The 19,916-nt window shown below is 41.2% G+C and overlaps 1 protein-coding gene across 1 annotated transcript in view; it reads left to right on the top strand.

Moving 5' to 3' along the window:
• The window catches only part of LOC129561121 (uncharacterized), a 183,306-nt gene that overhangs the window by 34,643 nt on the left and 128,747 nt on the right, over positions 1–19,916 (top strand). The window contains 4 exon segments of the mRNA XM_055433524.2: positions 1,655–1,801; positions 10,349–10,461; positions 10,957–11,092; positions 11,340–11,543. Coding sequence (XP_055289499.2) covers positions 1,655–1,801; positions 10,349–10,461; positions 10,957–11,092; positions 11,340–11,543 — 600 coding nt within the window.

Here is a 19,916-nt window from a genome sequence, read left to right as displayed (position 1 = left end):
TGAACATTACCCCCTTATCAGATACATTATTTGCAAATTATTCTCTCATTATTTAAGTTGCCTTTTCACTCTGTTAATTTTGTCCCTTGATACACAGAATTATTTAAGTTTGATTGAGTCACATTTGTCAATTTTTTTTTTTGCCTGTTCATTTTGTGTCATATCCAAGAAATCATTGCCAAGATCAATATCATGAAAATTTCCCCATTTTCTATTAAGACTTTTATAGTTTTAGGTCTTATGTTTTGATTTTTAATCCATTTTGAGTTAAATTTTATATATGGTATAAGGATCCAACTTCATTATATTGTATGTGAATATCCATTTTTTTTCCCTGCACCATTTGTTGAAGAGACTGTCCCTTCTCTTTTTTTCTTAATTTACTTATTTTTAGTTGAAGGATAATTACAATATTGTGTTGGTTTCTGCCATACATCAACATGAATCACTCCATATTGTCCCATAATTATACATATGTCCCTTGTTCCTTCTCTTTTGCATGGTGCTGGCACCTTTATTAAGATCATTTTATTATACACTCAGAGTTTATTTCTAAGCTTGCCATTTTATTCCACTGGTCTGTATGTCCAATGTACACCAGTACCATGCCATTTTGACTAAGGTAGCTTTGTAATATGTTTTGAAATCAGGAATTTTGAGTCTTCCAACTTTGTTTTTCTTTTTCAAAATTATGTTGGCTATTTGGGGCTTCCCAGGTGGCTCAATGGTAAAGAATCCACCTGCCAGTGCAGGAACCACAGGAGATGCAGGTTCAGTCCCTGTGTTGGGAAGATCCCCTGGAGCAGGAAATGGCAACCCACTCCAGTATTCTTGCCAGGAAAATCCCATGGACAGAGGAACCTGGCAAGCTACAGTCCATGGGGTCGCAAAGAGTCAGACATGACTGATCAAAACCGTTGGAATTTTGATAGAGCTAGGTGATGGACAGGGAGGCCTGGTGTGCTGTGTTTCATGGGGTCACGGAGAGTCGGACACGACTGAGTGACTGAACTGAACTGAACTGAGGACTAAATAATCTTTGAAGGTTCCTTGTGGTATTAAAATAATTGAAATATAGTCATATGTGTATCGCTGAAGTAGAAGTTCAGCTCTGGGACTGTGAGTTTTTACCTCTAGAGAAACATTTATTCAACATCTACTACATGCCAAGCATTACAGCAATTCTGGGAGAGACCTCATTAATGTTCTTATCCTGCTTTACATGAAAAGCCAGGATTTCAGCAGGAATATGAGCCCAGGGCTGTGTCCTTATAGAGTCTGTGCTTTTCTCACACTACCCAGCTGCCTCCTCCTCCATCTCTTGCCGACTTCCTAAGAATAGACAAACCCAAAACTGATGAGAGTTTATCTTTTCATTGTTGCCACAACATGTGTGGGGGTGCTACTTGCTACTGTGTTTCAGGGGTTGTCACAGAACTTTTTAATTAGCTGCTTATGTATATTTGAATATTTAGTGTTCTTTGGAGGAACATGCCTAAGGGAACTACGATGTTTGAGTTTACTTTTATTTTTTAAATGAATAAAGTCCCACCTGGGACTTCTTATTATTCATGTGGTTGTGACCAAATTCTTGCTGAGAAGAATGGAATAACCCTTCTCCCAACCATCTCTTCTCCTCTGTGTTCTTCTCAAGATTTCCAGTCCTGAGCGAGTAATGCAAGTGCTTCAGGATCATGCTGCAAAGACGGTCTTGCTGGCTTCTCATCCAACATGTGTGGCTTCCCAGGGCAACTATGATCAAATCTGGGAAACTATTTATAGCAACATCAACCTCTACCAGGTACAACAGGAAAAAATTATCAATATGCCTTTCTGTTCAACTCACCACCTGTTTGTAGACCTTAGAAATTTACTTTGAACCACTAGGGACTTCCCTGGTGGCTCAGATGGTAAAGTGTCTCCCTACCATGCAGGAGATCCGGGTTCAGTCCCTGGGTCAGGAAGGTCTCCGGGAGAAGGAAATGGAAACCCACTACAGTATTCTTGCCTGGAAAATCCCATGGATGGAGGAACCTGGTAGGCTACAGTCCATGGGGTCACAAAGAGTCGGACATGACTGAGCGACTTCACTTTCACTTTCTGAAGGAAGCATGAGGCTTAGAAAAGTGATGGTAGAGAGGGAAGTAGGCAGCCTATTCTAGAAGAGAAATTTGAACAACAATGGGGAGGAGATACTGTATATGGAGTGTTCAAGCTCAGTTGGGTTGAATGGAAGATTCATGTGGAAATAGAGTGAAGAGAAGTTTTTTTAGCAGGGAGGACAGGTACCTTGTGAATGCCCAGAATTCCAGACTGAGGAATTTGTGCTTAATCATATATATACATACATACATACATATATATATATATATATATATATGGATTAATGTGGCAGCTGGGTATCAGTTGGATTGAAAGAGGAAAAGATTGGTGGCAGGGAAGTCAGATAGGTAGCTACTATATAGGATAGGCATGGAGTTTACCAATGAAGGGAAGTTTCTATACAAAGCTAGTGGATACTTATCTTTGCAATGGAACTATAAGATTTTTAAAAATTTACTTATTTATTTATTTCGCTGTGTCAGGTCTTAGTTGCAGCATTCACATAGAAGTATGACAGTGTAGTTCACAGAGCCCAGTCGAAGTAAGAGGGCATAAATTTATAGTGAGCCCATTCTGCATAATTTCTACTTTCACCCCTAAAGATAATTATAGAGTGACTAAAAATTACACATAAAGTCACAGGTATAGAGAAGTTTAGTAAAATGCTAGAGGAAGGAGCACTATCATGGTCCACCATCCGGGGATGGGCATGGGGGAAAAGTGAAGCCTGAAATGCATCTAATGAGTTGCAGGTTGACTGTAAGCAAACACAGGCTGGAGCATGCCATGTCCACACATGCACCTTCTATACCTTTTCAATCTAGAAACTCTAGAGAATCTAATGAATAATGTGTTGGCCACACAGACCAGGAAGAGATGCATCCTACCATATCATGGCTCTCCCTGGCCCCTGAATTGCCCAACAGGGTGTGCAGCTACCAGTGATAGCCCTTCCTCAGCTAATATCCTGCCAGAGTTGAAAAATTTGCTACATGGTTCATATTCCATTGCCATTTCACACTGAGGTATAGGTCAGCATTCAAGAAGACCTTCTACTAACAAGGGGACATTTTAAAAAACATCTGGCTCTTCTGCTTCTTGAACCAGACTTGTGGGGAAGGAGACCAGGAGTATGGAAAAAGGGAGTGGGGTGAAGTCAGAGTCAGCTCAAGTATCTCTGAACAGGCCCTCTGTTCCTAGGATCCTGATAGTCAAAGATGCTGATGAAATTACCTAGGAAGTTCTGGTATTAACATCTGAGGGCCATCACCACAAATCTATTTTCCTCCTTGGCTATGAGAGCAGAAGAAACTCCTGGGGGCCAACAGGATGAAAGGAGGGCAGAAAGAAGAGAAAGAATATCACTTTCTGGCTAGTTCAATTCAGTTCAGTTGCTCAGTTGTGTCCAACTCTTTGCGACCCCATGAACCGCAGCACGCCATGCCTCCCCGTCCATCACCAACTCCCAGAGTTTACACAAACTCATGTCCATTGAGTCCGTGATGCCATCCAACCATCTCATCCTGTCATCCCCTTCTCCTCCTGCCCTCAATCTTTCCCAGCATCAGGGTCTTTTCAAATGAAAAGGTCTTTTCTGGCTAGTTACTGACGTAAAGTTGTTCTTGAAATTGACCAAAGGATGAGAAATGTGAGTGCTGTATTTTTAAGCTGATTTATGGTGTATAGTGGAGAAGGAAATGGCAACCCACTCCAGTGTTCTTGCCTGGAGAATCCCAGGGATGGCAGAGCCTGCTGGGCTGCCATCTATGGGGGTTGCACAGAGTCGGACATGACTGAAGCGACTTAGCAGCTGCAGCAGCAGCATGGTGTATAGACCCAAAGAGACTTAGAATATCTGTAGAGTCTAGAAATGGAACATGGGAGGAAACATAACACTCACACACACACACACACACATTACCCATATTAGTGTCATACAAGTTTTTCAGTTGTCTATTCATTTGTTCAGTAATAATTGCATGGCTACTGCTTTCATGCCAGGAATTGTGCTGGCTTAGGGAATGAAACATGCAATTAACAAGTGAACAAAGAAGTAAATCTGCATCTCTAATGTGTGGGTGCCATGCAGAAAACCAAGAAGTAGAGGGCAGTGGGGTAGAGAGGATCACCCTCTGGTAGGGAGTTCAGCCAAGATCTTTCAAAAAAGGGTGCATCTGAGCTGAAATTTGATGAACAAGGAATCAACCATGCACACAAGCTGGAAAAGAGGTATCCAAGCAGGGAACAGAAAATGGGACAGGGTTTAAAAAGTAAATCCTGAGATAGCAACCACTAGGCAGTGGCCACCTTCCTTCATGTTTTCCTGTGGGTGATATTTTGTGACCTCCTCCAGTATGTCTGCTTTGGTCAAGCACTTTATACAGTATCAGAGCATCAGTGGTAGTGTTGTTGCCATTCTGAATGTTGAATACTAGTGAGATGAAATTAGGATTAAGTAAAAGGTGGCAACTAGGAATGTGGGTATGAATTTTAAAACTCTGTTACTATTTTGCAAGCACACAGCAGTCAAGTATGAATTTTAGTGTGTGTATGCTGAGCAGCATCCTGATTCTGAACACTAATATCCTATGAAAAATAACTTTCTTAAGGCCCTTCTGCATGAAAGAAAGCAAACCTCACAGTACTGTTCATTTTGACAGTTCTGAGCGAATACAGGCACTAACTGTACAGCAACTTCAGAACAGTTTTTGAAAAATTCTTAGTGAATACTCTTGGCCAGTAACCTCTCTTCAGAGAGTTTTTTAACGTTGTTTTTTTTTTTTTTTAATTTTTGAGTAGTTTTAGATTTACAGAAAGTTTGAAAAGACAGTACAAAGAGTTTCCAAGTACAAAGAGTTCTAAGGGCACCACAATGCATTGGATTGTCACATCTCCCATCTCCTCAGGTCTGTGCCTGTTTCTTAGTCTATCTTTGCTTATCATGACCTTGACAGTCTTTAGCAGTACTGGCCAGGCAACCTGTAGAATGTTTCCTGATTTGAGTTTGCCAGATGTTTTTTTAGTGGTTACGCTGGGATTATAGGTTTTGGGTAAGAACACCCCAGAGGTGAAGTGCCCTTCTCATCACATCATATCAGGGACACACGCCATCAACATGACATCATTGGGATGTTCATTTTGACCACATGGTTAAGCTATTAATGTTTGCCAGGTTTCTTCATTGTAAAGTTACCATTTTTCTCTGTAAGGAGTTTCTATAAAATCAACTTTAAACTACAAGAGTAAAAACTAAATGAACTAATGGGGACTCTAGTACTTGTGCCCCTATTTCACTCCCTCAGGCTTATACTGGTATTGCTTCAGGCTGTTCCATGCATTTTCATCCATACATATGTCCCTATTTAAAGAATACAAATATGTATATATACACAGTATAATTTTATATTTTAGTTTTCTATATGAACCATTTGTCATACCCTATGGGTCAAATCCCTTATTATACAGTGGAAGTAAGAAATAGATTTAAGGGACTAGATCTGATAGATAGAGTGCCTGATGAACTGTGGATGGAGGTTCGTGACATTATACAGGAGACAGGGACCAAGACCATCCCCATGGAAAAGAAATGCAAAAGAGCAAAATGGCTGTCTGAGGAGGCCTTACAAATAGCTGTGAAAAGAAGAGACGCAAAAAGCAAAGGAGAAAAGGAAAGATATAAGCATCTGAATGCAGAGTTGCAAAGAATAGCAAGGAGAGATAAGAAATCCTTCCTCAGTGATCAATGCAAAGAAATAGGAAAACAACAGAATAGGAAAAACAAGAGATCTCTTCAAGAAAATTAGAGATTCCAAGGGAACATTTCATACAAAGATGGGCTCGATAATGGTATGGACCTAACAGAAGCAGAAGATATTAAGAAGAGCTGGCAAGAATACACAGAAGAATTGTACAAAAAAGATCTTCACGACGAAGATAATCACGATGGTGTGATCACTCACCTAGAGCCAGACATCTTGGAATGTGAAGTCAAGTGGGCCTTAGAGAGCATCACTACGAACAAAGCAAGTGGAGGTGATGGAATTCCAATTGAGCTATTTCAAATCCTGAAAGATGAGGCTGTGAAAGTGCTGCACTCAATATGCCAGCAAATTTGGAAAACTCAATAGTGGCCACAGGACTGGAAAAGGTCAGTCTTCATTCCAACCCCAAAGAAAGGGAATGCCAAAGAATGCTCAAACTACCGCACAATTGCACTCATCTCACACGCTAGTAAAGTCATGCTCAAAATTCTCCAAGCCAGGCGTCAGCAATACGTGAAATGTGAACTTCCAGATGTTCAAGTAGGTTTTAGGAAAGGGAGAGGAACCAGATCAAATTGCCAATATCTGCTGGATCATGGAGAAAGCAAGAGAGTTCCAGAAAAACATCTATTTCTGCTTTATTGACTATGCCAAAGCCTCTGACTGTGTGGATCACAATAAACTGTGGAACATTCTGAAAGAGATGGGAATCCCAGACCACCTGACCTGCCTCTTGAGAAACCTGTATGCAGGTCAGGAAGCAACAGTTAGAACTGGACATGGAACAACAGACTGGTTCCAAATAGGGAAAGGAGTACGTCAAGGTTGTATGTTGTCACCCTGCTTATTTAACTTATATGCAGAGTACATCATGAGGAACGCTGGGCTGGAAGAAGCACAAGCTGGAATCAAGATTGCTGGGAGAAATATCAATAACCTCAGATATGCAGATGACACCACCCTTATGGCAGAAAGTGAAGAGGAACTCAAAAGCCTCTTGATGAAAGTGAAAGAGGAGAGTGAAAAGGTTGGCTTGAAGCTCAACATTCAGAAAACGAAGATCATGGCATCTGGTCCCATCCCTTCATGGGAAATAGATGGAAAAACAGTGGAAACAGTGTCAGACTTTATTTTTTTGGGCTCCAAAATCACTGCAGATGCTGATTGCAGCCATGAAATTAAAAGACGCTTACTCCTTACTCCTTGGAAGGAAGGTTATGACCAACCTAGATAGCATATTAAAAAGCAGAGACATTACTTTGCCAACCAAGGTCCGTCTAGTCAAGGCTATGGTTTTTCCCGTGGTCATGTGTGGATGTGAGAGTTGGACTGTGAAGAAAGCTGATCGCCGAAGAATGGATGCTTTTGAACTGTGGTGCTGGAGAGGACTCTTGAGAGTCCCTTGGACTGCAAGGAGATCCAACCAGTCCATTCTAAAGGAGATCAATCCTGGGTGTTCATTGGAAGGACTGATGCTAAAGCTGAAACTGCAATACTTTGGCCACCTCATGCGACGAGTTAACTCTCTGGAAAAGACTCTGATGCTGGGAGAGATTGGGGGTGGGAGGAGAAGGGGACAACAGAGAATGAGATGGCTGGATGGCATCACCGACTTGATGGACATGAGTTTGAGTGAACTCTGGGAGTTGGTGATGGACAGGGAGGCCTGGTGTGCTGTGATTCATGGGGTTGCAAAGAGTCGGACATGACTGAACGACTGAACTGAACTGATGGGTCTTTTTCTGCAATGCACTTTTTGCACCAAACAGTACGTCTTAGAGGCCTGTCTCTGCTGTTCTTTTTAATGGCTGCATTATATTTTCTTATATACTATAGATCTTGCAGCCACCCTTCTATGGATGCTTGTTGCAGTTTTCCCCCCTATTATTAATAGAAACCATGGTTACTGAACTTTCTTGTTTATGCCTCCTCTGCAGAGATGTGTCTCTTTTGCATAGATATTTAGAAGCTGATTTTCTAAGTTACAGAATATGCACATTTGAAATTTTTCATAAATTCTGCCAAAGTGGTAATACCATTTTTCCTAATTAACAAGTTATAAGAAAACCTGTTTTCCCACATCCATTTTTAACATTGAATATGCTTGTCTAAATATTGATAATGTTTGTCATATTTCTATTACAGTGTAAACTGGCCTTTTATTTAATATCAGTATGGAAGACTAGCCACTCTTTTCTTTATAAACACAACTCTAATTTGACATTCACGTAAAGATCTAGGTTTGGGAGGTAAAGAAACAATATCAAAATTTCATGTCATTGTTAATTGACAAAAGTATATAACTAGAAAGAGATAATTCTGATCCAAATGGACTGCATTTTTGGATATTCTTTTGAAGAAAACTTGTTTTAACTGCAGTCCTGATCAGAAGAAGAATAAGCTAGCCCTGCATGGATCCTCCCAGACCTGTAATTAAGTCACTGTGTCCAATGCCATTCTCCCCCCAAACACCTGTTTATGAAAATGGCTTTGTATGGACATTAAATACTGCTATTGATCATCATATTTTTAAAGATATGCTTTAAATTGGTCACTGTTCTTTAAATTTATGGTGAAGTGGCAAAAAACACTGTATCCTTTGCATCTTCTTTTGCTTCTCCTCACTGGCCACACCAAAGAGGGACGAAAAGGACAGCCATTTTCCCCTATATTCTTGTTCCCCTCCATCTCTAGCGATAATGTGTTACTGTGAGTATGTGTGTGCGCTCACAAAAGTGGTGGTGTATGTTCCCTGAACTTGTATGGGAAGTTCACGGAAACATGAAACACCTTTTTCCTGGCTTCCCTCGTTAAGTTCAATAGAACATTTAAAAAAGAAAAATTTTCTTATGACAATAGTGACATGTATTTATCACAGAAAATTTGGAAAATATAGAAAAGTTCAAGGAAGAATATATGGATCACCCATTAGTTTATCACCCAAATATAACAGTATTGCTAGCATTTCCTCTCTATCATCCTTCCAGTCTTTTTATTCTGTGAGTATACGCAAGTAAACTGTAGAGGCATTGGGCAGGTGAGAAATACTTAATAGGCTTACTTTCCCCCTAATTATTCCCTCCACTCTACCTCCCACTCCACTGCCCCTGCCAGTTTTCCGGGAGAAAATGAGATTTTCAATCAGTGGAAATCTCAGAACTGTCAAAATATATGAACTCAGCCATTCTGGCGAAGATCCAGACACAAGGTAGAGTAAATGTCAAAGAAGGTACCTACCCAGGAAGACAGAAAGAACACAGTTGGTGGTGACGTTCTGCTTTCTCATCAGCCCTCTGCTAACCTGCTTTCTGTCCAGTTCTTTTAGGGAAATACACTTGTGGACTTTCAGCATTTCCTGAGCAGTTTGTCTCTGTGGGCTATGGTTAGCTCATTGTTCCTGGAGGATGCTGGACTCGCTGTCTTTACTCACCCTAGCCTGCTGTCCCCCTTCCTTTCTTCCCAGCAACCTGCCAGTCCAACAGTATTTTTGTAGTTTGTTCAGTAATTCCTTCAAAGTCATTCACTGTAACTTGACGTCACTTTCTATTCCTTCCTGTGTAATTCTGGGTAATTTTAGAAGCCTGAAAGAGTCACAGACCTATCAGAGAAAAGCTATGGCTCTTAGCCTACCCTCTGGAGCTTGGAAATGTCATCTTTATCTGCGTGGCCATGTGCCAAAATAAATGTTCAAGTACTATGGGAAAAGAAGATGGATCCTGGGGAGCAACCCAGTTTCTACCATAAGGACTTGTTGGAATTCTGAGAACCACTGTTAGAAGACAAGTATCCCAAGCAAGCCATTGACACTCAGTGTTTTCATGAGGATCAGTTCCACTATAAAAGAGCACATATTATGAGAATGGGGTATATGCCCAGGGACAGGCAGAGAGGGCCTGCCCAGAGGGCAGGAGTGGGACCACACATCAATATCACCTTCTTCACAGTTTTCCTTAGGGCCCTGGGTTCATGACCTCATCCTTCTTGAAATTAGGAAAGGTGACTGTGGAAATAAGTGTAAACCACAGGTTCTGTGATCAGTCCTGCAGGGCTGACTGACTAATGCCATCCCTGGCCAGGAGAGAACTGGAATGTTCTGAGCACCTATGAGGTACCAGCAACCTATTTTCCAATTTTCTGCTATTTTACAAATGTGAAAAAAGGATCAAGATTTTAAATGATTAAGTCATATAGCTTAAAATCTAGTCTGGAACAAGACTAGATTAGAGAGGTTCAGGGTTCCAAACATCTACAAATGCATGGGTCATCTTTTCATAAAATGAATCATAGTAAAAATAGTGACCTCTAATTTATTTTAGAAACCCAGATTTTCATATGTCAGGTTGAAATGGATCATAATGCTCTTCTACTTGTTCATGTAAATATGCCTTGGATCAAGAGATTTACTTTTGTGATAACCCAACTTTTTTTTTGTTAATAAGATTGAAAATGTTTATGTACTTCAACTAATGCTACTTTTTTCCTAGAATGAAAACACTAAGGAAAATGACCTTTCAGTGCAACGAGATGAAAATGACCCAGCACCAATCAATCTTAGCCAGTGTGCTAATGAGCCTGTGAAGCAGAAGAAAGAGACAGGGTAAAATGAAATCACTTAATGGTGACTCAAGAAAATGGATTAAACACTGTGGAGAAAACGGAATGATTGATTGATATGTCAGTTACAAGTTAACTAAAAAATATTTAAGGCTGAAATAAAAGTAGTGTTACAGCTGACCAGATAACTAATGTTTCGCCCTAGGACTGAATTTTTAGTGAGAGTGATTGCTAAGAGAAATTTCTTTTAAATTTGTACATATAGAGCCATCATTTTCCTTCCAGTGGATTTTAAGAGTAGCTATTGGAAAAGGAAATGGCAACCCACTCCAGTGTTCTTGCCTGGAGAATCCCAGGGACGGAGGAGCCTGGTGGGCTTCTGTCTATGGGGTCACACAGAGTCGGACACGACTGAAGCGACTTAGCAGCAGCAGCAGCATTGTGAAATTAAATAAAATGACTTCAGTATGCTGTATGTGAATTTTCTGAATCACTTTGAGGTGAAAGGCATTTGTTCTGTTTTTCCTGCCTGCTAAAGGTACAGTTATGCAGTGGCCCTACAACTGCTGGGCTTGAATGATAAGACTGGGCCCAGTGACAGGGATCCTGTCCTGATGAGGGGGACCTACTTGTCCTTTCTGTATCTGCGTCACCTGAGGATCCGGGAGCTGCAGGTATGTGGATGGTCTTGCATGCATCTGAGTTGTTTAGTTGTCTGTAAAGGGGCTTTCCTGCTGCTCCAGTAATGTGCATTTTTACACTTTGTTCTGATTCCTCCATGAAATCAGGCCTTTTGGAGGGTGGTGTGTCCCTCTCCCAGCAGTAGGGTTGACCTGCCAACTTCTGGGAGCCCAGTAAGTTTCATTCTGTAGGGTGGGCCAGCAAAGGCAGGGTCATGACCCTGTTCTTTCTTTGTTTCAGCGCATCTGCTTAGGAATTCTGAACTATTTTAGATCTGTTGAGCGAACGCTGACGATCAACACTTCAGGCCTTACCTTGGTTTCAGGGAGCCTGGTCCCTACCTCAGAAGACAGTTCCTGGGTAAATAAAGCAAAAGGAGGCATGGGCGCCTCGCAAGGCCTAGGCGCTCACCACTATGCCCACAGGACACCTGCCGAGCACAGGGTGAGGATTGTGTTACAGTTTTTTCCCATGATTATCTTGTCTTCCAAGCCACTTCTTCTTAGCACCTGGAATCAGTTAAAATGATGAAGTAACAGGTGGGAGTTTCTAGGAAAGTAACTTTTTTTTTGAAAAATTGCATTGAAAAGGAAAATGGCTTTTTAACCACGGTAAATACAGTGTCCACTTGAGAGCAGGACACAGGCAGAGAATAGGAAGTCCTGGAAACCACAATAGGAAGGAAGGCAGGCATCTCAGCTGCTGATTTATTTGCTTTAGAGTGAACAGACCAAGAGGAGTTCTTTCAGAGAACCACATGTCCTTACAGAGAAATTCTTATAAGACCCTCCTTGACATTGCAAGAAGTACTTTTTTTTTTTTTTTGCCTCTTTTCTGTTTTCTAAGCCCCAATTTAAAAAAAATAGATTAAAAAATAAATGTAGGAAAAAACTTGAAAGATTCAAATATTGAATTCTTCTATCCCTCCCAAAATCTGCTAGTCCCTTGGTGCTTTTAATATCTCTTGATATATTTTTATATAATCTAAAAAAAATTCATATTAAATCTCATATTAAATCCCTTTCTTTGGGAGTAAAGTTGAAAAATATATTTTCTTGAAATATTGTAGACACTCTTGCAATGTGTTCATCTTAATCTCCAGAAAGTTTATTCTTGATGGTAGGGTTTAATATGAATTTTTTATCTTCTTAAAAGATACTAGCTTGACAAATGTGAAAAATAATATCTATTTAGCTACTAAATAGGTCATATTTTAAACTTGTATGACCCCTGACTTATGATTGTCATGTTTTATTAAGGGTATGAAGTCTTATTATCAACTGTTGCTCATATGCAGTCTGGAGAAGTGCTGTCCAGTAGAAATATAACACAAACCACGGATGTCATATGTAATTTTCTAATAGCCACATTTTAAAAAACATAAAGAAACATGAAATTAATTTTGATAATATAATCTATTTAAACCCAGTGTATCTAAGATATCATCCTTCTAACATGTAATCAATATAAAGAAATCATTGATGTATACTTTTTCATACTAAATCTTCAAAACCTATTGTTAGTATGCAGCTCATATGTACAGGTACAGTACATCTCAACTCAGACAAGCCACATTTCATGTGCTGCATAGCCACATGTGATTAGAGCCTACCGTATTGAACAGTTCAGCTCTGCATATTAGAAAACGTTTTCTTATTTTTCCTGCCTAGTCATTTCAAGACCAACTTACTCAGTATCTGGGAGATTCTTCTTTTTGGTCTTCTTCCCTATCAATTTCCCCCTCCCCTCTCCTCACTGTACACAGATTTCCCTTTTTACCCTTCCTTCTTCCCTTGATCCTAATTTATGGTGAGCCAACTCCAGTTAGTATGTCCCTCAGTGGAACTGGAGAGGAGGGTTAAGACACTTTTGAAACAAACACACCCATAAAACAAACATATCTTTGTCCTGCTAACATCCAGCCTGTCTTATACCACATCTGGGTGTGTTATTTGCTAATAGATTAAAAAAAGATCTTTCTTACCACTGCGCCCCTCTCCTAGTTTGTTTGTTCTAGAATGGGGTAAGGTGGAAAGGAAGAAGGAGAGGGGAGACTAATTCTATCCTGTCCCATTGATTATAGGAGGAGTTTCTCAAGGGTTAACACAGTATTACTTTCCTGTGGTCTCACAAATGATAGGAATAACATCACCCTTAAGAAACTGCCAGCAGCTACTACTTTAGTGTGAGAAACTCAAGGAGGTAGCCTTTCTTCAAGGTCTTTAATAGGACCATGTGGTTTAGCTGCACTCCTTGTATGTGGCCATGTCAGCATTTAATCTAGAATGTCCAGACTAACTATGTGATTCTTTCTCATGTAGAGGATGGAAGGAACAGATGCTAATTTGTTGGGTTGATCTTACCAGGCCAGGGCTAAGGCTACCTGGAGCAAGATTTTTGGGCTTAGCAGCCAGCGGAGGTAAAGAAGAAGCAACTGAGATGGAAACCCTCTTCCCTGGGCCCAATGTGTTTGATCCCACAAGGAAAATCTTAGGCCAGTATTAACACATATTTGCTCAATGATAATACCAGAAAAGGAAAGCCCCTACAACCTGTCATGGGCATTTTGCCATGTGCCTACTTTAGGCACCTGGCAGAGTAGAAAGGGCCCCAGAATGAGAGGCAGCAGGCTTTTCCTGGCTGTTGGACCTTGAGCATGTTTCTTCAGGCATGTAGGCCTGACACCTCGAGGCATGTTCAGGATCTGCCTGGATTTGACATGCCGGTATCAGAGACTGTTATAAGCAAGTAGTGGGAGATGAAGCTGCAGAAGGAGACCATGAAAGGCTAGGCTCTCCTCAGGATGTGGAACTAATTTCAAGATTGGTGAGGAAGAGAGAATTTTAAATAAGAAAATGGCACTCCTCATTGCTTTATAAATTTCTTGAGATCTTTGCCCAGACATAATCATGTTTATTCCCTTGCTTGAACTGTTCATGAATTTTTCTATTCTCACAAGATAAAGTCCAAGCCCCTTGGTGAAGTTAACAAGGCTGGGTGCAAGCTGGCCCCTGCCAACCTCTCAGACCTCATTTCCCACCTACTGTCCCTATACCTTCATTCTTACGGACCTGGGCCTGCCCTTCCTCTGAAGGGGCAGAGCTATTCATGCCTCTGAGTCTTGTATATAACAGCCCTTTAGTCTCTCACCTCCTGTCCTTGTTAAAGGCTTGCTCTATTCAAGTCCGTTCAAACATTACCTCTCTGAGAAATCTTTCTCATGTCTCTATACAGAGCTTCGTGCTTCTTCCTCTAATTAATCTGCCTGCATTACAGCTCATGACTCATTCCAAGGCTGTCGGCTCATCTACTCCCACAGGCATGAGCCCGTCATCCATTCTCCCATTCATATACCCCGCAGATGCTCTGACCAATAAATACACTAGGCACTAGGCATACAGCAGTAAGCAAAACTGTCACAGATTCTTGCCCTTTGGGGCTATTTAATGGAAAGAGACAGATATTAAATAAATAAGTGACTTTGTAGAATGGATAAAGGTTTGACACCAAAGTTTCTCCAGACATCCTCAGTTCAGTTCAGTCACTCAGTCGTGTCCAACTCTTTGTGACCCCATGAATCACAGCACGCCAGGCCTCCCTGTCCATCACCAACTCCCGGAGTTCACTCAAACTCATGTCCATCGAGTCAGTGATGCCATCCAGCCATCTCATTCTCTGTCGTCCCCTTCTCCTCCCACCCCCAATCCCTCCCAGCATCAGAGTCTTTTCCAGTGAGTCAATTTGTCGCATGAGGTGGCCAAGGTATTGCAGTTTCAGTTTTAGCATCAGTCCTTCCAATAAACACCCAGGACTGATCTCCTTTAGAATGGACTGGTTGAATCTCCTTGCAGTCCAAGGGACTCTCAAGTGTCTCCTCCAGCACCACAGTTCAAAAGCATCAATTCTTCGGCGATCAGCTTTCTTCACAGTCCAACTCTCACATCCATACATGACCACGGGAAAAACCATAGCTTTGACTAGATGGACCTTTGTTGGCAAAGTAATGTCTCTGCTTTTTAATATGGCATCTAGGTTGGTCATAACTTTCCTTCCAAGGAATAAGCATCTTTTAATTTCATGGCTGCAATCAGAATCCGCAGTGATTTTGGAGCCCAAAAAAATAAAGTCTGACACTGTTTCCACTGTTTCCCCATCTATTTCCCATGAAGTGATGGGACCAGATGCCATGATCTTCGTTTTCTGAATGTTGAGCTTCAAGCCAACCTTTTCACTCTCCTCTTTCACTTTCATCAAGAGGCTTTTGAGTTCCTCTTCACTTTCTGCCATAAGGGTGGTATCATCTGCATATCTGAGGTTATGATATTTCTCCCAGCAATCTTGATTCCAGCTTGTGCTTCTTCCAGCCCAGTGTTCCTCATGATGTACTCTGCATATAAGTTAAATAAGCAGAGCGACAATATACAACCTTGAGGCACTCCTTTTCCTATTTGGAACCAGTCTGTTGTTCCATGTCCAGTTCTAACTGTTGCTTCCTGACCTGCATACAGGTTTCTCAAGAGGCAGGTCAGGTGGTCTGGGATTCCCATCTCTTTCAGAATGTTCCACAGTTTATTGTGATCCACACAGTCAAAGGCTTTGGCATAGTCAATGAAGCAGAAATAGATGTTTTCTGGAACTCTCTTGCTTTCTCCATGATCCAGCAGATGTTGGCAATTTGATCTCTGGTGCCTCTTCCTTTTCTAAAACCTGCTTGAACATCTGGGAGTTCACAGTTCACATATTGCTGAAGCCTGGCTTGGAAAATTTTGAGCATGACTTTACGAGCATGTGAGATGAGTGCAATTGTGCGGTAGTTTGAACATTCTTTGGCATTGGCTTTTTTTGGGATTAGAATGAAGACTGACCTTTTCCAGTCCTGTGGCCACTACTGAGTTTTCCAAATTTGCTGGCATATTGAGTGCAGCACTTTCACAGCCTCATCTTTCAGGATTTGAAATAGCTCAACTGGAATTCCATCACCTCCACTAGCTTTGTTCGTAGTGATGCTCTCTAAGGCCCACTTGACTTCACATTCCAAGATGGCTGGCTCTAGGTGAGTGATCACGCCATCATGATTATCTTGGTCGTGAAGATCTTTTTTGTACAGTTCTTCTGTGTATTCTTGCCAGCTCTTCTTAATATCTTCTGCTTCTGTTAGGTCCATACCATTTCTGTCCTTTATCGAGCTCATCTTTGCATGAAATGTTCCCTTGATATCTCTAATTTTCTTGAAGAGATCTCTTGTTTTTCCTATTCTGTTGTTTTCCTCTATTTCTTTGCATTGATCGCTGAGGAAGGCTTTCTTATCTCTCCTTGCTATTCTTTGGAACTCTGCATTCAGATGCCTATATCTTTCCTTTCCTCCTTTACTTTTCGCTTCTCTTCTTTTCACAGCTATTTGTAAGGCCTCCTCAGACAGTCATTTTGCTTTTTTACATTTCTTTTCCATGGGGATGGTCTTGGTCCCTGTCTCCTGTACAATGTCACGAACCTCCGTCCAGAGTTCATCAGGCACTCTATCTATCAGATCTAGACCCTTAAATGTATTTCTCACTTCCACTGTATAATCATAAGGGATTTGATTTAGGTCTTCAGTTCAGTTCAGTTCAGTTGCTCAGTTGTGTCCGACTCTGTGCAACCCCATGAATCACAGCACGCCAGGCCTCCCTATCCATTACCAACTCCCGGAGTTCACTCAAACTCATGTCCATTGAGTTGGTGATGCCATCCAGGCCCTTGCAATTCGGAGGTGCCAGTGGACTGTGAGCAGAAGTGACATGTGTCACTTCAGTCCAAAGCATGTAAGGGCTGACCCATGACCCTCCAGCTCTCTTCCCCTGCTGCAGCCAATGGACGGCATGTGTCAAGCCACAAAATAGAAACATCTTAGATCCTTGGGTCACTGCTGGAAGAGAGAAGCCTAGATAACAACTAGTCCTGCAGTGGGATCTGCCTGAGTTAAAAATTAATCTGAAGTGTTGACTACTGAGCTTTAAGGTTGTCACAGAATAACCTAGCCTTTGTGGACCTGGTGGCTCAGAGGTTAAAGCGTCTGCCTCCAATGCGGGAGACCCGGGTTCGATCCCTGGGTCGGGAAGATCCCCTGGAGAAGGAAATGGTAACCCACTCCAGTATTCTTGCCTGGAGAATCCCATGGACGGAGAAGCCTGGTAGGCTACAGTCCACGGGGTCGCAAAGAGTCGGACATAACTGAGCGACTGAACGGAACGGAAAGATTGTGATAGAAGTTGTGGTGAAAAATTAAGTAGGATAAGGGGACAGAGAGTTGGTAATAGGATATTGCAGGTGGAGGGGCGGTGATCAGAGAAGGCCTTACTGAGAAGGTACAATCTGAGTAAAGACCTGAAGGAAATCAGGAAGCAGACCATGTGACTGACTGAGAGAAGAGTGCCAGGCCGAGGGGTGAGCCAATGCGAAGGCCCTGAGGCAGAACTGTGTCCAGCAGTGTTGTAGGAACAGCAAGGAGCTTAGTGCAGCAAGTGAGGTTAGAGAGATTGGAACACATTATACAGGGCCTTCTGGATCATTCTGAGGACTTTAAGTGAGAAGAAGAGCTTTTGGAGAGTTTTGAGAGTGATGTGATTTGACTTTAAAAAAAAAAATCTTTGCTGCTGTATTGGGAATAGATTGAAGGGCTGAACAGAGAGTAGCTACTACATTGATCAAATTAGAGACACTACATCTGAGAAGACGCAGGATGAGAAATGGTTAGGTTCTATATGATTTCCAGGCCGTTGGGATGTAGAATATGAGAGAAGTCATTGTTGATTCCAAAGTTTTGGCCTGAATATCTGTAAGTTTGGAGTTGCCATCATCTATGATGTGGTTAGTGCAAGTTTGTTGGGAAGAGCAGGCTCTTGGTTAAGGGCATTGAAACTTTGCCATTCTTAATAGACGTTCAGGTGGCAAAGCAAATAGAGAGCTGCATATATATCTTTCACCTGCTGCTGCTGCTGCTGCTAAGTCACTTCAGTCGTGTCCGACTCTGTGTGACCCCATAGACGGAAGCCCACCAGGCTCCCCCGTCCCTGGGATTCTCCAGGCAAGAACACTGGAGTGGGCTGCCATTTCTTTCACCTAGTAGGTATCTAATAAATGTTTGTTGAACAAAAGAAAGACTCTGTTCATAATAGAATAGTTGTGAGGTCACAAAAAGTCTGTGTAAATCAAAGTGCTTTGCAGAGTCTATCATACTGTTCAAATTCAGAAAAAAATTGTTTTGATAAAGTATTATACTCTGCAAGTGAGGCAGAGACTAGGAGATATTTTTTGTTTTCCTTTTAAAAGATTTAAAATATTGAGCCTAAAGACTGAGACATTTACCCAACAAAGTTTGATGAGTTCTTAGACTGTATTATTATTAGTAGTAGTAGTACTGTTTATTATTTGAAATTAATGAAAAGATGATTTAGAAAAAGGCAAGTTAGTCAGAGAAGTGTTGTCCACATTTCCAAAAAGCCTAAATTTTTTGTTAACAAGTGATAGCAGAAACCACTAGAGTGAAAAGAGTTAATGATCACCACCAATTTTCCTATAACTACTATACTCAAATAGTTACCTTGGCATCAGTAAATGTGCAGGCTTAAAAGCATATGAATTATTCCAAAGGTCAGATTATACCTTAACCAAACAGGTAATTATTGCCTTCCTTTTCTTGCCACTCCTCCAAGAATAATATTGAAGGATCAGCTTTCTACAACACAAAAAACATTAGAAGGAAGGTCTTCTACATAGCCATGGAAGAAACTAAAATAAAAAGGGAATATTATAATGACTGAGCCATAACTCTACGTAAGGTAATTTGGCCATCTGGTCTTCAGGTTCATCTTCTATGGACACAAGCATACATTTCAGACACAGGGAGGGAAAGGGAAATATATATATGTCTATCTAAAGGGCTCAAACAATGAATTGGGTATGGGGAAAATGGGGGCGGGGAAGACCATTTAAATAGCTGGTAGCATTAGAGTCAGTGTCTTGACTCTGTTATTGCTTTCCATCAGCTTTAGAACTTAATCCAGTTGCCATTTCTTTAACAGCTCAGAAAATTGTGCTGTACAAGGACACTGAGAAAGAAAGGTCTTTTGCAGTAAAGTGGATGAAGCATACCATATTAAGTTGTCCCTTTTTTCCTCAGAGGAGAATTCATTTTGCATAACAGGCTTTAGGAGCTAAATGCCAATAGAAGTCAACATGTAAATCTAAGTGACTGCTTAATTTTTATATGTTACATGTAATTTTCTCAGCAGCATTTCTGTTTTCCACTGGTACCTATCATTTCACAAAAAACAGTATGTTCACTTTTGGCACTTCTAGACAAAGGAAGCTCCTAATTATCAAAAAGTTTTTGCCTAAAAGAATAGTAAAAAAGTAAACCAAAAGCAACCACCTACCAGAAAAATGTTTAACAATAAAATATCTTCTTGGTGGAGTATTATGAACCATAGCTATTATTTAGAAATGGTCATTCAGTTCAGTTCGGTCGCTCAGTCGTGTCCGACTCTTTGCGACCCCATGAATCACAGCAAGCCAGGCCTCCCTGTCCATCACCAACTCCCGGAGGTCACACAGACTCATGTCCATTGAGCTGGTGATGCCATCCAGCCATCTCATTCTCTGTCGTCCCCTTCTCCTCCTGCCCCCAATCCCTCCCAGCTTCAGAGTCTTTTCCAGTGAGTCAACTTGTCGCATGAGGTGGCCAAAGTATAGTTTTACTTATTAGAATATTTCTGAGTTTCAGCTTGAATATTTAAAAATCTATAATTGAATGAGCAACTCATTAAAGAGGAGTCTTTC

Source organism: Moschus berezovskii, chromosome 10 (assembly GCF_049115385.1).
Source record: "Moschus berezovskii isolate FMDL1 chromosome 10, NW_MosBer_1.0, whole genome shotgun sequence".
Taxonomy (NCBI): Eukaryota; Metazoa; Chordata; class Mammalia; order Artiodactyla; family Moschidae; genus Moschus; species Moschus berezovskii.
The sequence above is the reverse complement of the archived record's forward strand: the minus strand, read 5'-3'. Positions and strand labels throughout refer to the sequence as shown.